Source organism: Arthrobotrys flagrans (genome assembly GCF_004000055.1).
Source record: "Arthrobotrys flagrans strain CBS H-5679 chromosome Unknown unitig_1, whole genome shotgun sequence".
Classification (NCBI taxonomy): domain Eukaryota; kingdom Fungi; phylum Ascomycota; class Orbiliomycetes; order Orbiliales; family Orbiliaceae; genus Arthrobotrys; species Arthrobotrys flagrans.
The window spans coordinates 5629594-5656396 of record NW_027137556.1 but is presented as its reverse complement, the minus strand read 5'-3'; the positions used below and the strand labels follow the sequence as shown (position 1 = coordinate 5656396).

General features: G+C 50.8%; 11 protein-coding genes across 11 annotated transcripts; 7 read left to right on the top strand and 4 right to left on the bottom strand.

Moving 5' to 3' along the window:
- Positions 1 to 2253: 2253 nt before the first annotated feature.
- DFL_009669 (uncharacterized protein) lies at positions 2254 to 3124 on the top strand (the record flags this gene model as incomplete). Its single annotated transcript, XM_067639592.1, has 2 exons — positions 2254 to 3010; positions 3066 to 3124. 2 exons carry the CDS (start codon positions 2254 to 2256, stop codon positions 3122 to 3124), a joined length of 816 nt encoding a protein of 271 aa, XP_067487366.1.
- Positions 3125 to 3383: 259 nt separating this feature from the next.
- Positions 3384 to 4069, bottom strand: DFL_009668 (uncharacterized protein; the record flags this gene model as incomplete). Its single annotated transcript, XM_067639591.1, has 2 exons — positions 3384 to 3486; positions 3570 to 4069. 2 exons carry the CDS (start codon positions 4067 to 4069, stop codon positions 3384 to 3386), a joined length of 603 nt encoding a protein of 200 aa, XP_067487365.1.
- A 491-nt stretch (positions 4070 to 4560) lies between these two features.
- On the top strand, positions 4561 to 5751 carry DFL_009667 (uncharacterized protein; the record flags this gene model as incomplete). Its single annotated transcript, XM_067639590.1, has 2 exons — positions 4561 to 5062; positions 5222 to 5751. The coding sequence occupies 2 exons, from the start codon at positions 4561 to 4563 to the stop codon at positions 5749 to 5751; spliced, it is 1032 nt and encodes a 343-aa protein (XP_067487364.1).
- Positions 5752 to 6152: 401 nt separating this feature from the next.
- DFL_009666 (uncharacterized protein) lies at positions 6153 to 7457 on the top strand (the record flags this gene model as incomplete). The annotated part of the gene is made up of 1 exon (XM_067639589.1): positions 6153 to 7457. The coding sequence occupies one exon, from the start codon at positions 6153 to 6155 to the stop codon at positions 7455 to 7457; it is 1305 nt and encodes a 434-aa protein (XP_067487363.1).
- Positions 7458 to 7771: 314 nt separating this feature from the next.
- DFL_009665 (uncharacterized protein) lies at positions 7772 to 9193 on the top strand (the record flags this gene model as incomplete). The annotated part of the gene is made up of 1 exon (XM_067639588.1): positions 7772 to 9193. The coding sequence occupies one exon, from the start codon at positions 7772 to 7774 to the stop codon at positions 9191 to 9193; it is 1422 nt and encodes a 473-aa protein (XP_067487362.1).
- A 169-nt stretch (positions 9194 to 9362) lies between these two features.
- DFL_009664 (uncharacterized protein) lies at positions 9363 to 10312 on the top strand (the record flags this gene model as incomplete). Its single annotated transcript, XM_067639587.1, has 4 exons — positions 9363 to 9492; positions 9554 to 10080; positions 10152 to 10168; positions 10261 to 10312. The coding sequence occupies 4 exons, from the start codon at positions 9363 to 9365 to the stop codon at positions 10310 to 10312; spliced, it is 726 nt and encodes a 241-aa protein (XP_067487361.1).
- Positions 10313 to 11106: 794 nt separating this feature from the next.
- DFL_009663 (uncharacterized protein) lies at positions 11107 to 12367 on the bottom strand (the record flags this gene model as incomplete). The annotated part of the gene is made up of 3 exons (XM_067639586.1): positions 11107 to 11356; positions 11427 to 12269; positions 12336 to 12367. 3 exons carry the CDS (start codon positions 12365 to 12367, stop codon positions 11107 to 11109), a joined length of 1125 nt encoding a protein of 374 aa, XP_067487360.1.
- Positions 12368 to 15044: 2677 nt separating this feature from the next.
- DFL_009662 (uncharacterized protein) lies at positions 15045 to 17296 on the top strand (the record flags this gene model as incomplete). The annotated part of the gene is made up of 5 exons (XM_067639585.1): positions 15045 to 15134; positions 15211 to 16411; positions 16484 to 16899; positions 16956 to 17078; positions 17132 to 17296. The coding sequence occupies 5 exons, from the start codon at positions 15045 to 15047 to the stop codon at positions 17294 to 17296; spliced, it is 1995 nt and encodes a 664-aa protein (XP_067487359.1).
- Positions 17297 to 17669: 373 nt separating this feature from the next.
- On the bottom strand, positions 17670 to 18164 carry DFL_009661 (uncharacterized protein; the record flags this gene model as incomplete). Its single annotated transcript, XM_067639584.1, has 1 exon — positions 17670 to 18164. One exon carries the CDS (start codon positions 18162 to 18164, stop codon positions 17670 to 17672), a length of 495 nt encoding a protein of 164 aa, XP_067487358.1.
- Positions 18165 to 18329: 165 nt separating this feature from the next.
- Positions 18330 to 19873, top strand: DFL_009660 (uncharacterized protein; the record flags this gene model as incomplete). The annotated part of the gene is made up of 5 exons (XM_067639583.1): positions 18330 to 18345; positions 18409 to 18524; positions 18608 to 19258; positions 19328 to 19419; positions 19477 to 19873. 5 exons carry the CDS (start codon positions 18330 to 18332, stop codon positions 19871 to 19873), a joined length of 1272 nt encoding a protein of 423 aa, XP_067487357.1.
- A 1983-nt stretch (positions 19874 to 21856) lies between these two features.
- Positions 21857 to 25870, bottom strand: DFL_009659 (uncharacterized protein; the record flags this gene model as incomplete). Its single annotated transcript, XM_067639581.1, has 5 exons — positions 21857 to 21956; positions 22009 to 22945; positions 22996 to 23220; positions 23288 to 25754; positions 25853 to 25870. The coding sequence occupies 5 exons, from the start codon at positions 25868 to 25870 to the stop codon at positions 21857 to 21859; spliced, it is 3747 nt and encodes a 1248-aa protein (XP_067487356.1).
- Positions 25871 to 26803: the final 933 nt, after the last annotated feature.

Below are 26803 nucleotides of genomic sequence, written 5' to 3'. Positions count from 1 at the left end.
TCTTCCGCTTCACGAAACAGTCCTTCGCTCCGGCCAACTTGGAGTTGTCAACGAGGTCCTGGGTAAAGAATATCGCCCCTACGCAGGCGGTCCGAGTAATAAACCGCGATGCCGACGTGTCGGTGATACTGTCAAACAGCAAGCGATCCTATTATTCCTTCACGACGACGACAAACGTCACTGTGGCCCAGAATTCCGTCTACACAACACCAGCGACGTCGACGAGGGCATCGTCAAGCCGAAACGGAGATCCGAGAAGGCGAAACCCAAAGCCAGTCCTACAAGAACGATATACCAAACAATACGAGGAACGTTGTCCGGTGTTTTTGAGATTATCCTGCCTCGCACCAGGATAGAGCCGGTGGTGGCGATGACGGGAGGTGTGAACGGCGGATAGGTTGAATATAAAACCCTAAATACACACCCAAACCGAAAGATAACCGTCAGTCACACCTACGAGCCTTGGCCTTATGCTTCACCCGTATGCTATCCGAGCATATGGTACCTTGAACGGAGGGGAAACCTGTCGTACCAGACCGAAACTGACTGGACTGATGTCCAAGACCGACTTGATGATCAAACGACCGCGACCAAAAGCCTTCTCTTGCGCGACAAAAGTTCACCTCTCAATATCCTACTCGGTACCGTTGGCGGCGGATCCTCCGGTGGAATGTAGTAATATAATCGATGTTCCAGGCCCAATCTTGAGTTCCGAGGGTACAAAGATCCGAATCCGAGTCGGAAGGGCGAAATTGTCGATGCTGAGTCGCGGTTTTCTGGCAGAGAAATTCAAATTCCAGAATTTTTGTTTGACCGGTTTGATTCGCAAGACTCCTTTTCGGGCTTGGTCCCGGGGGGCCATCACCACCCCTGTTCCAGCCCGGTTTCTAGTTTCGGGGTCGTTAGGCGGCTTCGCTTGTTCTCCAGGGCGGCCGTTTTCAATGTTGTCCTGTTCCTGCGACCCCTCTCTTCCGACTTGGATATCCACCCGGCAATTGGAAGCATCTGCGGCTGGTCAGGGCGAGAGATGCATATCTCGATCGGCTCCATTTTCCAGCCAAAAGTGCAGGTGCTTCGTGGTCCCGGGGTACTGCTCGCCGAACCCTTCGGTTCGGTCTGCAGCCGCCAAAGTCCTTCCGTCATAGCGGGACAATATCCCACCGGACGGAGAGACGAGCTTTACGGCATGTATCACGACTATGACTACTATCTACATGACGCCGACCTGGAATAACAAGATATACAATTATCCACCACGAGTCGAAAACACCAAGGACACGTGTTTGCGGGATCAGATGGCCTGGTATGTCAAACGTCAGGCCGATGAAAGAATCGGTCACCCCGCCCATTAGGACGGCGAGGGTTGATGTTGACCCGAAAGCAATTCAGGATGGAGGAGTATTTGAACTGTCCGCACAGGACCGAAAGCCGGTGTAATACGAGACTGGCCCTTATTCAATGGCCTTGATCCACAGGCTGGTTCATAGAATGCCATAGACCTCCATGTATAGACGAACTGCGTCTGACATGGAATACCCAAAAATGTCGACTTCTACGCCATCGGGATGGCATCGCATGTTGTTATTGAACGAGGTATGAAACCAAGTCTTCCGGGCCTTCCCCGGCGACCTGGGCGAGAGCGTCCGCATTTCCAGCCGCCTCAATGGTGTAACTCGGAAGTTTTGCATATGTGTGTGGTCGCAGCATCATATATCCTCCGCAGCTCAGTCCAGAGCGGTCCCTTGAATAATCTTTCGGTCATTGATATAAAGGGCACCTTGCCATTCCGGTAGTTTGATGAAGCGTTGAAAGGGTCCCAGATTAGCCAGATCGCGATTCGATGGCGCAGGCATTTTCGTTGGAGCCTCCGACTTCCGATGTGATGCAAGGCTGGTCCCGCGGTGAAGCCTTCCGCAGCCGTCCCATCCCTCCGTAAACCCCCACAGTTTCCTCCTTCGCGCCAGAGAAAAGAAATCCCAAGTCGTCAGTCCTCATCGTCCAAACTAGATCCGACCCGCTGCTGCCGTTGCAAGCTGATAGTTAATCCTGGGTTCGTACAGAAGACAGGAAAAGAGGGACGAAAAAAAAAAAAAACAGGGAAGCCAACTTACTTTCGCCGGTTGCAATTTTGCAGGCCTTTGCGTCTTGGCATTTCCCTTCTGGTGGCGCCAATTGCAAACTCAAACGAAACATCGAAAAATTTCAGACTACGTTGCGAAATCCAACATTTTCAATCCACAACCGTCCACAAAAATGTCGATACCACCGACCAAGAAGCGGAAGGTCGAGGGCGCTGCTACCTCTGGCGCAAAACTGGCAAAGTCAATCCCTTTAAAATCAAGCCTAAAGGCTTCCATCTCAAAACCAAAACCTACAAAGAAAGACCGACGGCCAGCTCCAGCATCATCTGACGAAGAAGAAGACGAAGAGGAAACCTCTAAGAACGAAGATTCTGAAGATGAAGGCTCCGACTTCTCAGACGATAACGATGGTGACGTCTCCGATACAAATAACCAGTCGGATTCCTCTTCCTACGACCTCTCCGATGACGAAGGCGGCAACGGAGAAACCGACGAATTCCCCGCCGAACTCGTCGAATCCAAAAAAAGAAAACGAAACGACCCTACCACCTTCGCAACCTCCATGTCCAAAATCCTCTCCTCCCGTTTAACGACACAAGCCCGTAAAGATCCCATCCTCATCCGTTCCAAGAAAACGGCCCACGAAATCTCGGACCAAAAGCTCGAGGCGAAAGCGAAGCGACTTATCTCGCAGCAGAAGCGCGAAGCTTTGGAGAAGGGAAGAGTCAAGGACATCATCCCGAAAGACGATGCTACCGGCGAGGAGGTCAAAAACGTACTAGAGAAGGAGAAGGTGCTGAGGAAGATTGCGCAGAGAGGTGTAATCAAACTGTTTAACGCGGTGAGAGCAGCACAGGTCAAGGGCGAAGAGGCGAGGAGAGAGGGCAAGCTCAAGGGAACGCTCGGTATCGATACCAAAAACAAGAACGGTATGTCCAAACTCTTATGGCAGCCACCGGAGACGATGCTAATCGAATACCACAGTAACCGAAATCTCGAAAGAAAGCTTCTTAGATATGATCTCGAAATCGAAGGAGAAATGAAGGAGTTCGGCTCGGAGCTACATTTACAGTCTATAACGAAGCGATAACCCGAGCGAAGATGGGTACAAGTCCTATACGCATTACCCGAAAGTGGTTTGCGATGAAATGCCGTTTATATATACCCCGATGATAACTCCTAGCTTGGTAGACCGTATGAATATATGCACTCTACCTTGGAAACATAATATGATACAGACGGTCGGCCTTCGGCCATACCTGGGCCGCTGGCCCCGATGCCTTCGTTCGCGTGTAAATGCCATCACTTGAAATCGCTTGCCTGTAAATTCCTAGTCATGGCCGGCAGCTTGACTTTCAATCCATCAATGTCCTTCTTCATCTTCACCTGACACCCGAGCCTCGACCTATCACCGAGCCTCGATTAGTAATCACCCCTCCAATCTCCGAAAAAATTAAAGAAAAGGTTTAATGGAAATAAAAGACTTACGTCTCCGTCAACCCAAATGCCAAATCCAACATGTCATTCTCATCATCATCCGGCTCCTCCAACAGATCATACATCTCCTGGTCCTCCACAATAACATGACAAGTACTACACGCACAACTTCCTCCGCAAGCCCCCTCCATCTCCAAATCGTGCGCCTGTCCGATATCCAGCAGATTATCCCCCTCTGCAACTTCAAACGTAAACTCGTTCCCTTCCTTCGTAACAAACGTAACTTTGAGTTCCTCGCCGGGTTTCGGAGGGGTAAGGTGTCCGTGTGATAGGTAGGAAGTGGTAGTGAATTGTCTGAGATATATCGAAGATGGGAGGGGACGGAGGGTGCGGGTGGCGAAGGTCCTGTTATAGGCGCCGGGGTGGACCGGTGTTCTCGTAGGTGTCGGCCGTGTACATGGTGGAAGTATGCTATCAGCGGCGTAGAAGAGTCGATTGCTACACCGAGACTGTAAATTCCGGAATATCGAGGAGCCACGAGGCGGAGGCATTGTAATCAAAGCTCTCCTTTTATCTGGCCCTTATGTCAAAGAGCTCAAAAAGGTCCGGAATTCAGAAGATGACGAAGTAACGAGCGAATAACAAAGCTGGGGAAAGTAAGGAATCGGAAAGAAAGAAACTAGGAAATATCAAAATTGCAACCTCGAAATCTGCGTTGGGAGTCGGCGATAACGGCAGCCCAGTCGGCGATAATTTGTCACCCACGGGTTCCAGAACCCGATCCTCGAGCATCAGCCCAGCAGCATCAGCGACCCTGTCATGCAGATGCGTAAGCCGCTAGCATCTGTACAAGAAGTTGTTGGATATTTCCGTTGGTTGTTGGACGAGCAGACGGGTGTTTAGAGATCTATGACTCTTCAGCTCTTATCGATCACCCTCTGGGTCAGGTATATACGCGACATGTACGAGATTTCGAAGAGCCTAAGGTGCTATTATCGAGGCGTCTCAATTGATCTCTTCATCTGCGATTGAATTTCCAGCAATGCCATCGATATGCTCTCTCCCAACTGAAATTCTTCTTCAAATATTTTCCGACGAGGAAATATCCACTGCGGACCTCTTCTCTTGCGCACGAACATGCCAGCTATTCAACGGCATCGCATCACAATGCAAGATTAGTTACAACTTCAGGGTAGACCATCCATCCCAATCAACATGGAAACTTCTTCAACATCTTCAACATCTTATACGAAACCCAAAAGTCGGTGAACGATTTCGGAGCGTCAACATCACATGGCATCGACGCCGGCCTTGCAAACCCAAAACTTGGGCCCTTCGATGGAAGTGGAACGAAGAGGAACAACAAGAAATCACCTGTATCTGCAAGAAATGGGGTATATCCGATGTGACCGAACACATTCGCAAGGGCTGGAACTCCGAGGCGTTAGTTCCTCTTTTGCTATGTTTCACTCCAAAGCTGGAGTCCCTTGACTATGGCGAGCCAGTCCTGTCTATGATGTACCCAAGCCCTACCCCTCGCGAAGGTATCCGGATACACGAATACGGCGAAGGCCACGATTATTTGTGGGAACCAAGAAACGCGTTTGACGATGGATGGCCATACTTTGATCGTTGCTGGCGTTCTATAGATTAGGGTATCTCATGGTTCTACTCGACTCTCAACCGGGATACCCCATTGCCAGGACTTTCCAACCTCAGAAACTTCTCTCACAGCGGTGGTTTAGACGATGGTCACTGGCCAGGGAAGTACCTTTCAAAGGTCATGTTGCTTCCGCAGCTCGAAAAATTGGCCATCCAGGACTGTCCTCCAAAGGTGGGAACTGGCTATCGGAGTAACGAAGACCTTACGGAGCTCAGGTTCCCCGCTGACAAGAAATCATCCATCAAAAGCCTTGGACTCATCTGTTGTGATTTCGATAAAGACGAAGCCGACGAACTTGCCAAGTTTACAGGCAGTCTAACAAGCCTCAATCATGCTCGGTGCGGTCCTGACGGGGACCTAATTGCGGATTTATTCCTGCGAACGAACGGATCGCTAGCTAAGGATCGAATAACCGCTACGTACAATCCCCGATTCTTTGAACAAGAAGACCTTGGACCGGACGAGATGCCTATTAATTATACATTTAGATGCGATTATTCAGATAGTGAAGCATATGAGGAGGATATGGAGGAATGTGAGGCTGAAGATGATGGGGATGATGAGGAGTGAGAGTGAGAGATATGCGGGCTAAATGAAGTGAAGTCGAAGATGAGAGCTGAACGGCTACATAATCATAAACCCGCACGCCTTCTACCCTTTCCATTTAGTTAACCGTAGCCTCACTTATCTCCTCAGCTGTGTTGGGGAAAGTCTCACCCCTGATCACTGTACATATATGTTTAAGCCGCAGCTTAGAAGTATCTCGGATTTTAAACTAATTCAAGTTCCCGCGAACCGGGGTACTGTGACGCAGCCATACGGCTCAACCTCACCAGAAGGCCCAAAGTGCAGACACAGCTGCAGAGCAATGGAGCTCATTACGTTATGCCTTAGCCGGCAGGATATAAACCAAGCACCCTCCCCTAATCCAATCCTCTCGACCCTCTTAACCATCCGACACACCACCGAACATGGCATCAATAACCACCTTCCCACCCGAAATCCTCCTCCAAATCTTCAAAGACGACAATCTGACCCCCACCGACCTCGCCCGTTGCTCCCAGACATGCCATAAATTCCACGATCTCACAAGTTTACCCGATTTCAAGATCGATTACACCTTCCGAGTGGACCATCCCTCCCATTCGGGTTGGAGACTCATCAGATGCCTTTTACTCAACCCCGCACCCGGTGAACGGATCCAAACCCTCCGACTCGCATGGCATCGCCGATGCCGCCGGGATAAATCCACTTGGACCCTTAAATGGCACTGGACCGAAGAAGAATTATCCAAAATCTCGGAGATTTGTAAAAGACGGAATTTAAATACATCGTTATACCCAGCTATCAAACTCGGTTTGAACTCGGAGTCTCTTCTTCCGCTGTTACTCTGCTTCACCACAAACCTAGAATCGTTGGACGTTGGAAATGTGGGTCACGACATGATTTCAGATGAATACGGTCATACGATCCACGATGCAACCAGGATATACAGCCACTGCATGGGATTACAACCACCCGATAGCACCCGACTCTCTCTACACGACAACGAAACAAACCTCGCGGACTGGTTCGAAAGCGGAGGAGCGAAATATTCCCCCAGAGGCCGAGTTAAAGAACCGATCTCCAGCACCCCGTGGATATATTCGGCCTTCAACCCGGAAGCATGGCCACCGGGACTATCCAACATCAAAGAATTCTCCCATGGAGGTTCGAATAGCAATGCTCTTCGATACAGGCCCAAATCCGTTAACGCCTGGCCTAACAAAAACATTTCGACGATCCTCCAGCTTCCGAAGTTGGAAACTCTCAAGCTTTCTCACATAAACGCTTTGATGGGGACACCGATCTCCGACGGCCCGAAACCCGCGCATAAGCTCAAAAGGCTGGAGATATTTCACTATAGGTTTTATAGGAGCGATTTCGAAACCGTGGCGGTTCTCACGGGTGGTTGTTTGGAAAGCGTGGTGTGCATTTTATCGGACGAGAATTTTACACCGTGGGATATGCCACCCGAGGAGAAGATTGAGATAATTACCGATTTCTTTCAAGAAAATAGCAAGGATACGTTGGCCAGGGATAAGATATCGGTCATCAGAAGTTTTAGGGGGTTCTTTGACGATTTCAGGTTCAGTGGTACCGAGAATATGGTTCTGCTGAGCGAAATAAACCAGACCGGCGGTGGTGGTCCCGACGGGTATGACTTTGACTGGTTTTATGGAGTTGAGGAGGATGAGGAGGATGATGAATATTTTGCTGATGAAAACGAGCGATGAAAGCAAGGCTCTAGAATATCGAGGTTCTTGTGTGAAAAATCCACAGCACCATAACCAACTGAGGTCGGGCATCCAAGCCCGGTTTTTACGTAATGTACCGAAGCCTGTAAAGAATTGGCAATGCAATACCGGGCCAGATTTACAGACAATTAATGGTTATTGTTATGAATTGTCAGATATGATAAAGTGCCCGACGGCTGACTCACATACGCTGCCCCGCAAGTACCGAAAGTCCATGCTAGAATACTATAAAGCTTACCGAACCCGAGCATGGTGCATCTTTAAATTTCACAAACCGAATATCCATCGAAGGAATGGCCTCGCTGACAAACCTCCCCGCCGAACTCCTCGCCCAAATACTCTCCGACCCGACCCTGACCCCCCTCGACATCCACAACTGCGCCCTCGCCTGCCGGGGCCTCTACGACTTCACAGCCGACCGCAAAACCAAATACACCTTCCACATCGACCACCGTTCCCAATCTCCCTACAAGCTAATCACCTGCATCCTCGCAAACCCCAGGGTCGGCAATCGCATACGCCGTCTAATAGTAACATGGCACCGTCGAAACCCTCACAAACCGAAATCCTGGACCCCGCAGTGGCTATGGAAATCCCAAGAATTAAAACAGATCGAATCCATCTGTAAAAAATATAATACGGAGTTTCTGTACCCCGTTATCGAAGATGGGTTTAATTCCGAAGCTTTGTTACCTTTTTTGCTATGTTTGACTCCAAACTTGGAATCCTTGGATTTGGGGGGTATCTCACCGTGTATGATATACGGCACCGACTGGGTCGATACTGCTGTTCGAATCTTTAAAGCCTGCGATAGGAGTTTTACGGGATTGAATTATAAAGTCCGGCATAACGAGGATGACAAACGTGTTTACTTTGATAGCAGATGGGGGTCTTCTTACAGAAAGGATATTTTGTGGTTTTATTCGGCCTTGAACCTACCCACCGCCAACCGTCTCCCCGGCCTGTCGAATATAAAACACTTCCGACACGGTCCCAGATTCCCCAAACGGAGGAAATGCGCAGGCTGGCCGGCCGAGCATATCGTCAAAATCTTGTCACTCCCCAACCTCGAGACCGCCTCGTTCTACGGAGCCGCAGCGTTCGAGCCCAACAAGACGGGAAACGAGTATAAACCGCTTTCCGAATTCGCAGCCGGGAAGAAATCTTCGATCAAACAGCTCGAAATTGCCAATTGCAATTTCGGGTCCGAAGACTACTCGGTCCTCGCGGGGCTTACGGGATCTCTGGAGAAGCTACGGTTCACCATCGAATCCGGGTGGCATCCGAAGGATAGGAGGGTATCGCACATAACCAACACCTTCAAGAAACATAATCCGAAAATACTATCTCCGGACCAAATCTCCGTCAAACGCTCCAATCCCCGGGACTTCGAGTTCAAACCGGCATCGGACGTCTACTTCCGATTCAAAGACACGGACAGAATAGAAGATCTGGGGGAGACGCTCAGGACGTACGAGGAGGAGAAGGAGGCCAGAGAGTACATCGGAAGCAGGATATGGGATTACTGTGACCACGAGCCTGTATACGACGGGGAGTCCGAGTGTGATTGTGGGGATTATATTGATGAATATTTCGTCCATTCGGATGACGATGATCTGTATCCGACTGACCGCGAGCCGGATGACGATGTGGCCCTGCGGACGAGGGATGTGAAGGGGAGTAAGAAAAGAAGTCACTTTGTCGGATTTACCTAATCGTAACTTACAACCGGGTCGTTGACATCGAATCTTGTACTTCTCCACATAAAGTATTCAAATACACCAGTAAAAACCCTTGCGTTCGAGCCCATTGAAAAACGCCAAATCACATGACCGTCTACAAACGTTCCCAAACACCCCTCACCCTCGCCGAATAAAAGAAAAGATGACGACCCCCCGGGGCGCCCTGATAGCAATCGAAGGCCTCGACCGCGCCGGAAAATCCACCCAATGCGACCTCCTCCTCAAACGTCTCCTCTCGGAGGGCATCCCCGCCAAACTCCAAAAGTTCCCCGGTATGCAATAACCTTCAACCCTCACAACCTTACCTTCTTTTAACACGAATGATACGAACAGACAGGACGACCCCCATCGGCGCGATGATAGACTCCTACCTGACCTCCACCTCGGACCTGGACGACCGGGCGATCCACCTCCTCTTCTCCGCGAACCGCTGGGAAGCCCGGGATTCCCTCCTCTCCACCCTCCGCTCGGGCACAACCCTCCTCCTCGACAGGTACGTCTACTCCGGTATCGTCTTCTCGGCCGCGAAACCCCCGGTTCCCATCCAAAACCCCAACCCCCTCTCGATATCCTGGTGTAAATCCCCGGATATAGGACTGCCGAGACCGGATATTATCATATTTTTGAATATCGGTCGGGAGGATGCGGAGAGGAGAGCGGGGTTCGGTGATGAAAGGTATGAGAAGAGGGAGTTGCAGGAGAAGGTCAGAGGGTTGTTTGAGGAGTTGAGGGGGGAGGGGAGTAATGATAGGGAAGATTGGTGGGTTGTTGACGCCGGTGGGACGGTGGAGGAGGTGGCGGAGGAGGTCTGGAAGGGTGTATCGGAGGGGTTGAGGAGGGTGAAGGAAGGGAACGGGGAGGTTCGGAGTATCGAATAGACGCACCGATCGATGGCATTTAGAGTTTAGAGGTCACGGGAGTTATATACTAGTTATGGATGGTAGGCAGGTACGTCGAGGTTATAGAAACCTCCGGGGTTATGCATGAGTAGTAACAGAAGACGTTCCCGTCTTCCTTTCGTTGGCTGGTTTTAATATTAGATACACCCCCGTTGCATTTCTTCCGAGCCCTCCAGTAACGCACGATCCGTAACTCGAATATAGTACGCCGCGAAATGGAACGAGCCGACAAGTAAAGAAAAACCACCACCTCCGTGCCATCTTTGTTTTAATCTCTATATCCTCGAAAGTCTCTTTCGATCCCGTCTCCGTGACCCGAATCCACCCCCCCCCCCAAAAAAAAAAGGTGAACGTACGGAACAGAAGCTTCCTCCTGATCTTCGAGCACCAGATGAACCTTCTTTTTCAAGAAGGAATGTTCCCCCCTTCTCGATTTGCGAGCAAAAGCAAACACTGCGTTGGAAGAGAAAACATGAAAGGGAAAAGCGAACCGTAAAAAGTGTAAGAAAAGGGGGCTTGCTGGGAAGAACGGAAAGGAAACGAACAAAGATCAGTAACTCCGATTTTTGTATGAAGAGCGACTATAATACACAAGCCATGAAAAATAAAAAATAAAAGAAAACGCAGCGGTGCGTTTTCAAAGGCATGAGACCCAGGATATTGAACCTGAAAAATAAAGGAAGAAAAAAAAAGAGTTCGTAAATATAAGATAATCCGGGGGAAATCGCTTCAAAAGCCAGGGAAAAAAGGACAAGCAATGGATATAGACAGGAAAGAAAGGCAGAAAAGGGTGGAAACTGTCGGGCGATCGGCGATCCAATTGTTTCGGTTCCTCTACCGTGGAAAAACTCGATATGGATTCTAGTGTCGGGAGGGCATTCGAAAGGAGATTCGTAACGATGACGTGGCTTCGAGAAAACGATCGAAGGAACCTGCGGTCGGACCTGCTTACGAGCGGCTACCAGGCTTGACTGAAGAAGCGGATCTCTAATCACGCTTGTCCGTTTGCTGGTTCTGCTGTTGGTTGTTGTTGTTGTGGTGATGATTGTTGTAGTGCTGCTTGTTTTGTTGGCGGTCCTGCTTGTTGTACTGGCCTTGGTGTCGTTGCACTTGACCGTGGTTCTGATTCTGGCTCTGTCCTTGGTTTTGGTTGCGCTCGTTGGCGATTGATTCGTCGTGAGTCTTGAACAAGATGACCGTCTCCGGGGGGTAGTTGAGGACACGCTTGATGGTTTCGCTGCACGTTATATATTAGCGATCGTGAAGAGCCACCGGCGAGAAAAACGGTAGCCTTTGAAAATACGTACCGAATCTTGAGGGTGACGGCGGTATCGGTTCTGGTCCAAACGCTCAGAACGTCCTCCGCGTTGCGGATGCTGAGAACGGCACCGCAAACATCGTCACCGACATCCCCGAATTGATCACCAATGATCGCCAGAACAAGATCCTCCCAGTATCGAGTGCTCACACCCTTCTTGAGGCGAATGATCCACTTGCCGCCCTTGCGATTCTCGTTATCCTCCCAGACGGGTCTGATGCCTTGTTTGAAAAGGTGGTAGTCGGAAACGTGAGGGAGGCTTCGAGGCTTACGGAGGTGAGAATAGATCATCCAAAACTCCTCGACGGTGGAGAAAGCAGCGATCTTCTGGGTCGACTTCTCGTAGTCTTGGAATTTGGTGCCGGGAGCTCGATACCAGACGACCCAGGTGTGGCGCAAGGGTGACCTGGTAATTTCGACAGGAGCCTTCTTCTGGGTTGCGGCAGCGGCAGCGGATGCAAACGTGGGGCCGTTGACACCAGGAGTCACAGCCGTGGAAGCTGCAGGAGTGGGTCCTTGGGTTTCCTTTGGGGCACCGGCCGAAGCTATCGGATCACCGGTAGGTGGCTTGGTGGGGGTTTTTATGGAAGAACCGAAGGATGCGAAGGCTCCGGAGCCCAGGCTGAAAGCGGTACTCGGGGATGCGAGGGTGTTGAAGGAGCCGCCAGCGCTCAACGGACCCACGGCACTGAGCGGGTCGAGGCGGGCGTTACCATCCCTGCTGGCGGCCCCTCCCCTCCCTCTCCCCGAGCCAAACCCTCGGGCGGACTGCGGACCGTTATTTTCGCCGCTACCGTCGGTATTAGATAATGGTAGAGAAAGCTTTCCGGGGCTGCGAGACGAACAGCAAGTTAGTTTTTGGGAATTTTCTGTCAAAATGGGGAATAGGATAACTTACGTTGGTCGACGGTTCCATAGTGTAGAACTCATTGGCTCAGGTTAGCAGGGAATAAAAATATCGAAAGCTTTTTAACGGTAGGCGAGTGCGAAAACAGACAGAAACCCGGACAAACCCCTGATGAATGCTTGAGAACAGGAAAGAAAAAAAGAACAGATAGATAAAAGGACGTGGGAAATTAAATTTGTATCCAAGGAAACTCGTAGCAAGAATCGTGAACCGATCTTAGTTCCAGTTTGCAAAAACTGCTGGAGACAAGTGGTTTGTTTTCAAAGTAGGATATCCAGAGTGAAGATCCACAACGGGATGGGCAAAACAAAAAGAGTACGCAGGTCGACGTATCAAAAGGAAGTTCGGGTATATCTCGGAGGAAGGGTTTACAGAGACGAGAAGGAGGGGGAGGAAGCGAATAGGAATAACACGCTCGATCTATGAATTGCTTGAGAGAAAGGGAGAGAGATAACGAAAGAAGGACGAAGGGGTTGTGTAATTGTATGATATCGGGTCCGGTTGGGGGATAAAGATGTTTTCGGCGATGGCGGGGAGTTAGTATGGATGGAAGAGCTAGGTCGAGAGGTGATTTTTTTTTCCTTCTAGAAGGGTTCGTGTGGCAGAAGGGGGAGCCCCGGTCGGTCGGGATGTTCCAAAGGGAGAGGAGGAGGAGGAAAGTAGCTATCGGTGTGATGGGCAACAGTCGGCAGGCACTGTGCATGCAGCGAGCGTCAAGTGGCACAGGAGGGACCTACCCAGACGGATGGGAGGGAGAGAAGACCGGGGGAGCTCCGGCGAGAGGCGATATCGATAGTCGGACGATGCGGGAGATGCAAGTATGTGATCTGATGATGCGAATTAGTATTTTGCGGGGGAATGGAGGGAAAAGCTAGTGAGTGTCCACTACAAAAGGCGACAGCAAGGTTTTTTTTTTATATAGCGACGGACCAGGGAAGCAGGATTATGATTAAAGGTGAGTGGATGAGTATAAATGTACAGTGGCACCGAACGATAGAGAGGAATAGAAAGAGCAATTCAGAAGAATATCGATGTTGAAGTTGGTGAAGTTTTGATTGAGGTGGATGGCGATGTTGATGGCGGTGGCGGTGATGGTGGTTGATGGTGTTGATGGGGAAGAGAAGGAGAAAGAAGAACAGGAAGAAGAACAGACCGAACGGAAGGAAAAGTGTTGTCGGTGTTGTTGTTCCGCTGCACCTCGAAAGGAACCTTCTCAAACGGCCATCATCCGTTACATCAATATTATCGAAATAAACAGAATAAAGCTGTTCTATTTCTACTCACAGAAGGTGCTCGTATCGCACGATCGATCTCTCCGGTCGTTGTAGCGGACATTGCGGTTAACGGTATCGGTACGGGGGTACGAACGCAGCCAAGGTATAAATTAAAAAACTTTCGCTTCCATTCTCGATCTTCCTTTCTTCTCTTTTACAACTTCAAGACACCCAAACTACTCAAATCATCGCCTGCCCGGATTTCTTCACGAAAACACTGCTCCCACCGGCTGGCGATTCCGATGTTTTTATATCAATTGGTGTCGAGATGAATTATAACTGTAGAAACCCTCCTTAAAACCGTTGCTTCGAGCGTCGCGGTGTAATATCCGCAGACGCCATGAAACTGGTGACGACCTGAAGTGACGGGACATTTCATTTTTTATACCTATCATGATGACAATCTGTTTTTTTCAATTCGAGCGTATTCCATATTTATATATATACCGCCTCGTGAGTCCGTTTTGTATGGAGTCGCTGTCAATCTTTTTTTTTATATTATCTTAGAAAATTTATATACAGAAGGTGAGCCCGCCTTTAACTTTCCCCCACCGTCCCTAGGCTGCAAGCTACGGAGAGAGCAGTTGAGTATTATCTGATGAAAAGCGCTATTCGTTATGGTAAACCGATTCAGCCTGGCCTGGTTGAAAGGGCGCGTGGTTGAACCTGACGTCGACACAGCCTAAAGTTTCTGATTTTGATCCAGCTGCTCTCGTCTTACATAATGCGCAGAATACTTCACCCTGCATGAACCTCTGCTAATATATATTAGATTATCTTATCTTCAGGTCTATCTGTATCAGATCGTAGACATCTGATTGCTGCGCATGTACATACATCTCACACGTACCTACGGTGGAAGGGTGAAAAATACCCCACAGTGCGGCCGCCCGAGTGAATTGACTGACCGAGAGGGCCTACCGGTACCGGCGTCCCCAGCCAGTATAAATTCGCCATTTCCAACCAATCCAACCCGCAGTTTCCTTCTTTTCGTCCAATCAGTCCGATATTTCTAGAAGTCGATACCTTCGGTACTTTTCCATATCCACTCTTTGTTTAGGTAGTTCTGCAGCTGCAGCATATCACATGAAGTGCACCGCAGCAGCTCGCTAGTTAGCTCGAAGTCGCAGTATTCTATATAGCTCCGTTATCCCACTTCCAACCCCACAGATCCCGTACGGTTGCAGGCCGCAACGTTAAGTTTTACCTTGGTTATCGGGCAGTTCTCGTCCATTGCTCGGAACCTTTGATCCCTACTTGTTACGCTCGAGTCGTAAGCAGTTTTAATCGCCGAGATAAGTATTTAAGAACCAGGTGGTGCCGTCCGGAAAGGTCCTGTCTTGTTGCCTGTTCCGTCGGTCTTTCCCCAACATATCAAACATCCCCCCTCCGGATCTCCAAAACCTCCAACCTTCAAACATCAACCATGCAGGAGAAGGTCACGGATAAAATCAAGGCTCTTCCCAAAGATGCCACTTATTTTTCCCTCGAATTCTTCCCTCCGAAAACTCCAGCGGTATGTCATTCCCCACTCTCTCTTTGCATTGCTACCGCTGCTACCCGGGTACCCGGCTGAATCTTGACCCCGATAGGGCCTGCAAAACCTCCATGCCCGCCTCGACCGTATGGCCAAGGGCCTCCGTCCCCTCTTTGTCAACGTAACATGGGGCGCCGGCGGCTCCACGGCCACGAAATCCCTCGAACTCGCCTCCCTCTGCCAATCCCTCGGCCTGACCACCGTCCTCCACCTGACCTGCACGAACATGTCAAAATCCGTCCTTGACGACGCTCTCGAAAATGCAAAACTCATGGGTATCCGTAACATCCTGGCCCTCCGTGGCGATGAACCCCGACATCACGAGTATCTCGATGCGACCGAACAAGTCCGTAACGGCGGCGGTGATAACGAATTCGTCTATGCCGTCGATCTGGTCAAGTACATTCGAAAACAGTACGGAGATTACTTTGCCATAGGGGTGGCTGCGTATCCGGAGGGTTATGCGGAAAGCGCATACCCTGTTGCGCAAGACACTTCCAGGGATTTACCGTATTTGAGAGAAAAGACGGCTGCCGGTGCGGATTTCATCATGACCCAATTCTTCTACGATGTCGAGGCGTACATTTCCTTCGAGAAGGTGTTGAGGACCGATGAAAGCGGTGTGTTCAAGGATATTCCGATAATACCGGGTTTGATGCCGGTGCAATCTTACCAGATATTCAAACGGACGACGAAACTGTGTAGCGTGAAGGTTCCGGATGGTGTATCGACCAGGATCGAATCCGTCAAAGCGGACGACGAAATGGTGAAGGAGCATGGCATTCGGATTCTTACGGAGATGATCGATAAGATTAGGAATTCCACGGAGACCGGTGGTGGTTTGCCGCGAGGGTTTCACTTCTATACGCTGAACTTGGAGAAGGCGGTGGCTTTCATCGTGGAGAGGTGCAGCCTGATACCCGAAATACCAACCTCGAATGAAGTTGCCGTGGAAGATGAGGAAGACGAAGGACCCGGATTGTTGACGGTAAACGGGAGCGGTGCCGCCATCCCAAGGAGGAGCCGTAGGACGAGTTCCATCATCTCGGACCCGCACAACCGTGTCATCGTCGATGCCGTCTCCTCGGCCAGAAGCGAACTCCAAGCCGAAGCCGGAGAAGCCGGCGTCCCCAAGATCCTCGACCCGGGTAGCCAGGAAGGTAATCTCGCGATCTCCGAAGGTGAAGGTTCGCTCGGCCGCGAAGCCACGTGGGATGACTTCCCCAACGGCCGCTGGGGAGATGCAAGGTCACCCGGTTAGTCATCATATTTTCTTTATTCTGTCTAAACCCTCATACGTTACTGATATTTAGACCGTATTTTTCCAGCTTTCGGCGAAATAGACGGATACGGCGTCTCCCTGCATCGTACTCCAACCGAGGCGCTCAGGCTGTGGGGGAAGCCCACATCTACGAAAGATATCTCGGACTTGTTCGTCAAGAACGCAAAGGGTGAATTGGAGGCCATGCCGTGGAGCGAGGACAGCCTGAACCCCGAATCGTTCCTGATCACGGAAGAATTGGTGAAGATGAACGCGAGGGGTTGGTGGACGGTTGCCAGTCAGCCGGCGGTGAACAGCGCTAAGAGCGACCACCCAACGTTCGGATGGGGTCCGAAGAACGGGTTCGTGTTCCAGAAGGCCTTCGTGGAGTTCTTCATTCCGGACGACGAGTGGACGGGGTTGAGGAAGAAGCTGGAGGCCGAGGGTAAAGAGGATGTGTCGTTTTATGCGGGCAACAAGGCGGTAAGATTGTTACCCTTGCCGACGGGCGGCGAAGGACGAAGGCTGATATGCGACAGGGCGACTTTCAAACCAACATGGCTTCGGATTCATCGTTGAACGCCGTCACTTGGGGTGCATTCCCGGGTAAGGAAATCGTCACACCGACGATAATCGAAGAAGTTTCGTTCCGCGCGTGGAGGGTACGTCTCCATCATCCCCTCGGTCGAAGCATGAGAGCTGATAGTTGTTACAGGACGAGGCGTTCGACATCTGGAGCGAGTGGCAGAGGATATACCCTCTATCCTCGGCGACCTCAAAACTACTCGGCGAACTTAAGAATAAATTATGGCTGGTGACGATCATACACCATGACTTTGTAAAAGCGGACGGATTGTGGAAGGATATCCTGGGATTATAGATACAGGCTCGGGTTCAAATTGAGGTTAAACGTTTTTCTTTTTGGTCAAGGGCATTGCATTCGAAGGCGTTTACACATTGATTCGGACTGTACCTGTTCTTCTTGGATAATTATTATACCGGTGGAGATGTCATTTCTTCCTTTATATTTCTTAGTGTGTGTGTGTGTATGTACATCGGTTCCTGATGTAGTGCGATGCCACTCGTGCAGCTTTCGATCGCACACCGAACGGCAGTCGGTGGCCGTATCCTCCTTGGTATCTTCGAGAGTACCACTTTTCGATAAGAGTCCTCATACGCTTCCCCCGTGAATGCAACGATAATGTATTGCAATGACGGCCCGAACCCTTCTTCCCGTGGCCAAAGAAGTCCCATCAAAACTTGACATCAAAACTCGTCCCGCAACCGCAACTGCTGGTCGCCGCCGGGTTATCCACAATCTTAAACTGACTTCCGATCAACGCATTCTCGTAGTCCACTTTGCTCCCATTCAACAGTTCCAAACTCGGTAAATCCATCACCACCTTGGCACCCGTGCTTTCCTCTTCAAAAATCGTATCCTCCTCCGGATCTATCTCATCGGTCAATGACATCGTATATTGAAACCCATGACATCCGCCGGATTCGACGAGGACTCGGAGGGCCGAGGTTGCCGGGGAGGGTTCTTTGCTGAGGATCTGGGAGAGGCGGGTCGAGGCCGCGGGGGTTATGGAGATCGTGAGGGGGTTGCCGGAGGAGTCGGTTTGGGGGTTGCGGATTTGGAGGGGGTGGTGGGGGGTGCCGTGGAAGGAGTGGCGGTGCATCGATAGGACCGGGAGGCGACCACGGGCGCTGCGGCTCAGGAGCCGTCTCGCGAGGATGGATGACATTGACGGATATGAAATAATTTCGAGGCAGATGAGCCCTGCGGCCGGGTGATGGGGTTATCTCATGGTCGGTGGGTTTATGATTACGGACAGCGGCGTAGAAGTGGTTTATAAGCAACGGCGTCGACTCGAGCCGCGGTTCGGCCGGTTAGCTCTGGCTGAGATCTCATGCACCGTACCGCAGGTACTGAAAACCCTGCGTCATCCCCTTTTCTTATTCTCCTATCGTTTACGCAATTGCCAATAGCATACCGCACTAAAACATCTCGGATTTTTATTTATTTTTTCGATAGCGGTACGGGTACTCACGGGAACATGGCTGACGAAGGGTTCCTGACCAGGAAGTTTGGCGAAGGCGTCGAGGCAAGTGCGCAAAAATACCACACCCTCAACACTATCCCCGTCGGTATCTCCGACTTCACGGATATTAATATTCGATACAACAGAACTACTACTCCGGCTCACCCCTCAACCGCCTGGCCTTCCTTCGCACGAACCACTCCTACCTCTCCGCTGCCCTTCGACACCCATCCACCCGTTTCCTCCTCCTCAACAACCTCGACCCTCTGGCATCCACCCCTTCCACCCTCGCATTCGTATCCTACGACGATGTATCCTCCCTGGTCTCGAATCCCTACTCCCTCACCGAACAAGAAACCCTGGAAACCTTCACCAGCACCATCGACCGCCCCGTTCTAATCTTCCTCGGCATCGACGAATCCGCCCCCTCGGAACATGCGATCGCAACTCCAGACGGTAGATACACCGGTCAAGCATACTTTTCACTCGACGTGACACCGTATCCGCATACGAGTTATTCATCAACCGCGAATGATTTATTAAAGACAATAAAAGAAAATTATCCGACTTGTGAATTCAAAACCGCAAGGAAGGATTTGAATTTGGGAAATCAACATGCGGCGATTTACGCCTCGGCTAGGACTCTGACGAATTGGAACGTTACGGCCCCGTTCTGTGCCGGCTGTGGGCAGAAGACTTTGAGCGTTAACGCGGGGACCAAGAGGGCTTGTCCGCCGAAGGATGGGGGCGTGGAGACAAGGAAATGTCCCAGCCGGGAGGGGGTGCATAATATTAACGTACGCCGTATTCTCCTTGTTTTCAAATTTTTTTTTTTTGGACTTTACTCTGATATGATATTTTGGTAGTTCCCGCGGACGGATCCGACGGTGATTATGGCTGTTATCAGTTCCGATGGGACCGAAATCCTGTTGGGCAGGCAGAAGAAGTGGCCCAAGTAGTAAGTCCCTCCTCTCGAATGAACGATCCCAAAGGAACAAAATTGATATCTACCTAGCTGGTACTCAACCCTCGCCGGCTTCCTCGAACCCGGCGAATCGATCGAAGAAGCCGTCCGCCGAGAAGTGTGGGAAGAATCCGGCGTCACCGTCGGTCGCGTAGTGATCCACTCCTCGCAACCGTGGCCTTTCCCCGCAAGCCTGATGATCGGAGCCATCGGAGAGGCATTACCCGGGAAAGAAGAGATCTATTTGGGTAATGATCCTGAATTGGAAGGAGCGAAATGGTTCGGGTTTGATGAAGTTAGGGAGGCGTTGGGGTTTACCAGTGGACTTTACGAAGGGGCGCCGGAGGGGTACAGAGAAGGGGCGTTGAGGTTGCCGCCGAAGACCGCGATCGCTAATCAGTTGATTAGGGCGGTGGTGCTGGGGGGGATACATTTGGCTAAGATGTAGCGGGCGAGACTTTTGCGAAGCCATTGACGTCTATAGACTCGTTTTCTTTTAAATAGAGGGTAGATTGGGGATATATATTTATTCCTGCGTCGCCAGGTGCAGCTTTCTCCGGCGGGCGGGTATCCTTCTTTTAAATTTTCTCTTTCATCTTCTTCTTCCTCTCCTTCTTCGTCCGAGGGATCACTCGACGACTTTGGTGGGTCCGTAGATAGCCCGGTTGCTTTTGTTCTCGATTATCGTATTTTCGGATGTATTCACCTTCAACTTTGTCCTCCATACGATCGAACACGAAACGTCTACCGCCGCTTAAAATACTACACATCGCTTCCTTCCCAATGAACCCCCGTCTCTTTAAAAGCCATCCTATGGATCTTAACAGTCTTCAAAGCTCCCGGAGACCCGAGGCTTGAGGTGATTTGGGTCGTTGTATCTAGGGCAGCCCCACAATATTTCTACAAATTCGAGATTTGGAACACCATCACGATCCATGGGTCCCTGGCATTTTTAGACTCCAAAAGATCGCAAGCCTCTTGGGAATCGAATCCTGGTTACCGTAAAATCTTCACCCGAGACGGATCTTTGTCCTCCTTCGGGAAGCTGTAGCTATCCGAACCCGTGCGTTTTAACTCCAACCGAGGGTTTACCCCGGATGGGCTCTCCGAAACCGGACAATTACCCTTCACGGCAGATCGGCCGCCTGGCCAAAGGTTAAGTTGCCGTAGAAGTTTTCCAAACATCGCGGCACGGGAATTCCTTTCGAAGGGGCCGGTATCATCGATAGCAACCGTCAGGCTGGTAATATTCGCGAACAGAACCGGCGAAAGGGGATTACATATCGACGATTTTATATCCTTCGGGTGATGCTGATAAAAATATCTCTTTCGTGTTAACATCGGGGACCGGTCTTTCGATTCCTCTTTGGGTATTCTGCATTCCTCTTTCCCCCTTCCGAACTTATAGACGTACTTGTAAAAAATAATAAAAATAACAACATTTGGAACATCTTGCAAAGTTCCGTTTATCCCTTTGTTATCCGAGAGCGATAGGACTGAAGAGCAAATCTCCGCGGGGAGGGAAAGGAAGCGGAATTGCTCCGTGTCTAGGTCTCGATGTAGAGACGAGGTGAGGTTGCAATTGTTGCATTTTTGAGAGCTGGACGGCGACGTACTCCGGATGGGACTTGTATAGGGTATAGCGATTCAAGACTACGACTCTTCCGCAGAACGAACCTTTCTCCGAAATCCAATTTCATCAGTTGATGAGCCAGTAGCCCTTTTACTAGCTGGCCCGGACGGCCATGCCGTATCTACAAATTTGAGGGTTGGGGATCAACCGGCCTGTGAATCTGCGTATTCGCCATGGAAGATACAACGTTTCCGAGTTTCGATCTCGCACAACGGTGATATATTATCGCTTGGACACCTACTCGAGTAGGTACGCAAGGAAATCTAGACTGGCAAAACCGAATAATCTAAAGAGCACCGGTCCGGCAGAAATCTAACAAGCAGACAGAATTCTCTAAATCTTCAAGAACAAAAAGTACGATGCAGGCGATCCCCTCGGGGGACTCGCCGCATGCCTTTTTGTTAAAATTAAAAGATGCTTCATCAAAAGCCCAAACAGAGGGACGGTAAAACAACGCCCGGCTAGCCCGCCGCCCTCGAACTCAAATAATCAGTCCAAGCGGGCCGAATTTGCAAATGCAATGATAATGGACTCCCATCCAAACAGGCAAAACAATCTAATTCCACATGCCGTTATACAAAAGGAAAAAATACAGTGATGGTAGCAGCAGTATTAAAAAACTCCCCATCCAGACGCCATTAACCCACTCCCCGCCCTCGCAAGATTTTTTTGTTTGATATGAAGGAAGACGAAAAACTCAAGAAAAAGCATGCCCCGTGAGTAGTATTGAAGAAAGAAAAAAAAGTTATTATATACCCGATCCTTCCGCATGTCTGACCGGACAATTGGTAATGTTGATTACTTCGTCGACGCTTCCCCATACTCCCGTGCCTCTGCCACCAAACTCTTCTTCGCCGTGGCTTCCGGGTACCCGCAGACATTGATCAGATAATCCAGCCTACACTTCAATTAGCCGAAATCCCACAGAACTGATGTCGATATGTACTCACTTGGCCTCATAAACGTGCGTCGATTTCACCTCCACATACTTCTGCTCCACATTCCTCATAACTTCTTCTCTCTTCCTCTTGTTGACCGTCTTGACCCTCACCTGGAACACAGCACTGACCGGCCTATGATCCGAAGTGTGTACTTCATGCCTCCTATAATCGACCTGTCGAATTCTGCCCAACCCTCGATAGAGGATCCGATCGCACCAACTCGGCATCCGCTTTTTCTCAGAGGTATCGTAGGTATCGGTTCCCACATCGTATTTGTACGTCGGCGGGAATGTAATCGGAGCTTCCTGGAAGGATCTGAGGCGGAATCCGGGATTTCTCTTTCGCTCCATGAGGAGCTGGTCCCGTTCGAGGAGTTTCTCGTATTCGTCGTGCTTGATGGTGTTGATGACGCTGTCGCGGTGTTGATGGTCGATACGGTAGTTCAGATCGCCGTTGAGGACACAAATTTCATGGTCGAGGATACGGCTGCCATCGCCGCCACCGACGAAGCAATACGCGCGGATGCTGGCATCGGTTTCCGCGGAAAGGTTGTTTGCTTCCAAGATATCCGCAATATCATTGTTACGACTTCGGGTTCCGGATTGACCGGCCGCAAGATGGCAGTTGACAAAGCAGAGCGAGCTGTCATCGAGGAAGAAGCGAGTCACGAGAGCTCCCTTGTTGCCATGGATACCTCCAAGGCCGGTCTTGACGGTGCAAGCTCCGAAGTTTCGGATGTTCAGACGCTCTTCAGCTTTCACGAAGATACAAGTGAACAGGCCGACCATGTTCGCAGAGTGCAGCAGTTGGTATTTGACTTCGCCCTGCATGAATTTGTCGATGGAGTCACCCAGGTACTCTTGCCAGACCCGGTACTGTCGGCTCATATGCTCTTGAACCCCGGCGTTGAGGTGCTTCTCGGACTTCTTGCCCTTGAAGAGGGATTCTAAAAGAAAATTAGCAGTGATTCTGATGACCATCGGATGCCGTACGTACTGGCGGTGAGCTTCTTGTTCTCAAGGTCGACGAGCTCCTGGAAGCCGAAGACGATAATATCAGGATCGGTGTCGCACGAGCTCAGAACGTTTGCAATAAACTTGTCGTCGTCGCGATAGCTTCTAAGATCGTACGGCTTGGAAGCCCCGGCGTTCCATGAACATGTCAGCAGCTTCAGCTGCCTAAAGTCGCAGAAGTCGATGTCACGCTTTTGCATCTCGTCCTCTGCAAAAAAAAAAAAACACATATTAGCAAGCCGCCCACGACCTCCAAGACCCTGTCGTATACTCACCCAGCCAATCGTCCTCCATCATTCCATCCCACACTTTGATCACCATCTCCGAGCTCAACGATGCGACCTGAAGTCGATCGATCTTCCAAATGCTGCTCCGGTCCACGATCAATTCCGTCACCGGTTTCTCGTGCGCCTTCCAATCCTTGATAACCTTCCAAGGCTTGGAGGTCACGTCGTACACATATATCATGCCCGTCTGATACCCAGCCCACAGGTAATCGCCAACTCCGGACATCGTGTTGATCTTATAGAGACTCACACTGACCACCTCCAAGCACGTCAGCGTCTTTCTGGAGTATATCGATACCTTCCCGTCGTTATGCCCGAAGAACACCATATCCGGCGCCGAGTTTACCAATGCTCCCGAGGTGATTTCTCCAACGTGCTTCGGCTGAACAATCGGCCTATCCACCAGGTGGAAACCAACTCCGGGGTCGGCACTAGGCTGGTACACCATCACATCTTTCCCGGTTGCGAGCCACAGCTGCGACCCGGAGACCAGAGAATAGCTGTGTCCGGATTTAACCCTAAAAGTCCTGGGTGAACCTCTCAGGTTCGGCTCCCTCGTCACAGGATCTGGCGGCCAGACTTGCAATTTCCCGCTGTCGTCCAAACTCCACAACTCATAACCATGTCGGTGGATCTTTACAATTTCACGTTTGGTATGGGCGCTCGAACGGGATTCTACGAGTTTGTGCAATCGAATGTCGATTTCCATCAGTTCGCCGAATTGGTTGCCCAGCCAGAGCACCGAGCCTTCGTTGTTAATGTCGGCCGAAGGTTTGAAGGCAATTGCTGTGATTCGAGAAGTTTCGCCGTGGTGGAGGGCCATGATTTGCTCGCCGGTTCGGACGTTCCAGACGGTGGTGGCGTGGGATGTGGTGCAGACGTATTGTCCGCAGACGGCAAAGAGCTTGGCTTCATTTTTGCAGTATATTTGGGACGGGCCTGTTTTGAAGACGGGACGTCGGCGATTGGCGCCAGTCGAGTCAGGATATTCGTTATTGTCGGAGGATGGGGCACCGGGGTCTGAATCGTCGTCATCATCTCTGGTGTAAGTCGTTGTGGCAGTCCTGGTTGTCATGACGGTTGTGGTCGAGCTGACCGAAGCGCTTCGGGTGGATGCTAAAGATGAAGGATGATGCATGGAAGAAACATCCACCGAGTGACTGTGGATATGGCTGGTCGAAACCCGAGCTGGGCTGGAGGCCTTGAGATTCGATTGTATCCGTTTCGGAGGTGGTGGCATCTTAAGAAGCTCGTTCGGGTCGACGTTCGGAGAGGCGATCAGCGACGGCTTGGGTGGGGACGAGCTACGGCCCCTGTTGGCCACGGGCCTTCCGGCATCCATAGACGGGCGAGGTGGGAGCGAAGGTCGGAATTCCGTAGGTCCGACATCCTCTGACTTCGATCTCTCCTGGGGAATCGAGGCTCTCGATATATCCCTTGGCGATGGCTGTGGGGGTGCAAACGAAGGTTTCGGAGCTGCCGGTCTTGTCACCGGAGGTGGAGGCGGTGGAGGTGGTTTCGTCCGTTTCTCGGTAGACGGTGCGGGAGGTGGATTCGAGAACGGCGAATAGCCTTCGAATTGCTTGGACAACCGGCCCGTAGGGATAGGAATCGGTAGGTCTGCCGTAGCCTCATCGCCACTAGGAGGAGAACTAAAGGGCGACAGCCGCTCCTCCTCGCTACAAACCGGTGTTTCCTTGCTTCGAGTCCCATTCGTTTTGACCGATAACCTGGCTGGCGGCGGCGGTGGCGCGGCAGCCTGTCTTGCTTCCTGAACGGGTTCGGTGCTCGACCGACTCAGCAACGATTCCCGAGATCTGGCGGGTCTCGGAGGTGGTATCGGAGCTAAGGGTTCGCCGGTGGAACCGTTCCTTCGAGCATTCAAAGCACTAGGTGTCGGATAGTCTCGTAGGGCTTGCATCGTCTGGCTCAACGGAGCCTTCTTTTGCGATATGCTGAATTCCGGTCCCCAAGTTTCCTGTATAAAATACCCATCTGGTTTCGCAGCTAACGATTTCGGCCGGGGCGCTACCGGCGGCGGGGGTGTTCTGGACGGGGACGGGTTTTTGGATCCCCTGGGAGAGGGAACCGGCGGTACGCCGGGTGCGCCATAGGTCAAGGGTTGCTTGGGTGGCGATTTCGGTGATTCAACGGTAACAGTCGGTGGAACGGTGGATTTGAAACCACCAATTGACAGGGGACGAGCTTTCGGAACGGGTGCCTTGAGGGTAGTGTCCGGTCTTGAAGGAACAGCCGGCTTTTCGGAGTCTCTACGGATGTCTACCGAAGGTCGGCCGGTTCTCGTCTCTTGAGCTTGGTCAAACCTCGAACGTAAAGGAGTTTCGACAGGAGTCGAAGCACTGGGATCGCGAGCTGGGGGGTTGGTAGGGCTGGAAGTAGACGGGCTATTCACGTTGATGGATTCGAAGCGGGAGCGCAAGCTTGATACGGACTTCTAAAGGAAAAGGAAAGGGCGATTGAGCACGTGGTCAGCAATCTCACACAGGCACCAACCAGCCTCGACGAAGGAAAAGAAGGTTAATCCAGCCGTACCTGAGGTGAATCGTCCATGATGGCGGTGAGTGTGAATGGAACGGTAACATCTACGGGGAAGGAGTGCCGTTGCCGTGGTAGCTGGTAGATATGTTGGGGATTGTCGTAGAGCGGAGAGTTGATGGGAGACCAGCTGATTATCCCGCGACAAAAGTGATGGCAAAAAAATGGAGAAAAAATATTAGATTACCAGCGGCAGCATGAGAAATAGAAGCAGAAGTAGAAGTAGAAAGCAGCAAAGCCGGAGATATTATCGGGGGGGAGTGAGAATGTGTGCGTGTTAAGGAGAGAGAGTCGAGGGGAAAAAACGAGAATCCGTGACCAGGAGAAGCAGGCGGCAAGCTGAAATTGCAGGAAAGTGCTGATCAGAGCAGGAATTCGAATTCAAGGTAACTTGGTGCCAGGTCAAAGCGAGCAAGGATGAAGCTGATGAGATCGGGAAGGACCTAAGAAGTATTATCGGATTAAAGGACAGAGTGAAGTTGAGTTGGAGATGACGGATGGGCGATAGCCGTGGCGTCCTGTAATATTAACATCCAGGTCCACTCGATACATCCAATCCACCGCACGTCGGAATCCTCCACATATATATATATATATACAAAAGGTAAATTAGTGAATGCCAGTGAATAAATGTCAATTTTGCTCGAATGATACCCAAGAAAGGAGACGTCGACGGCGTGTCATGGCCGTGCGTCTCGGTCAATCAGGGACCGTCGTGGAGCATGTCTACGGTACGGTGACATCGACACCTGCTTCGATAGTACTTACGGTCGAGTAAGCGTCTATTTCGGGTAACATTATCACTAGGCCCTACCGGTCGCCTTTGAGATCTCGGGACCGTGCATTTTTGTCAAGACACACTGTCGCACGTCGGGGTTAAAAGTAACATCCGAGTTCCTCCCACAAACTGTTAACGGTTCTCTCGTAGACCGGATTGATCTATCACAA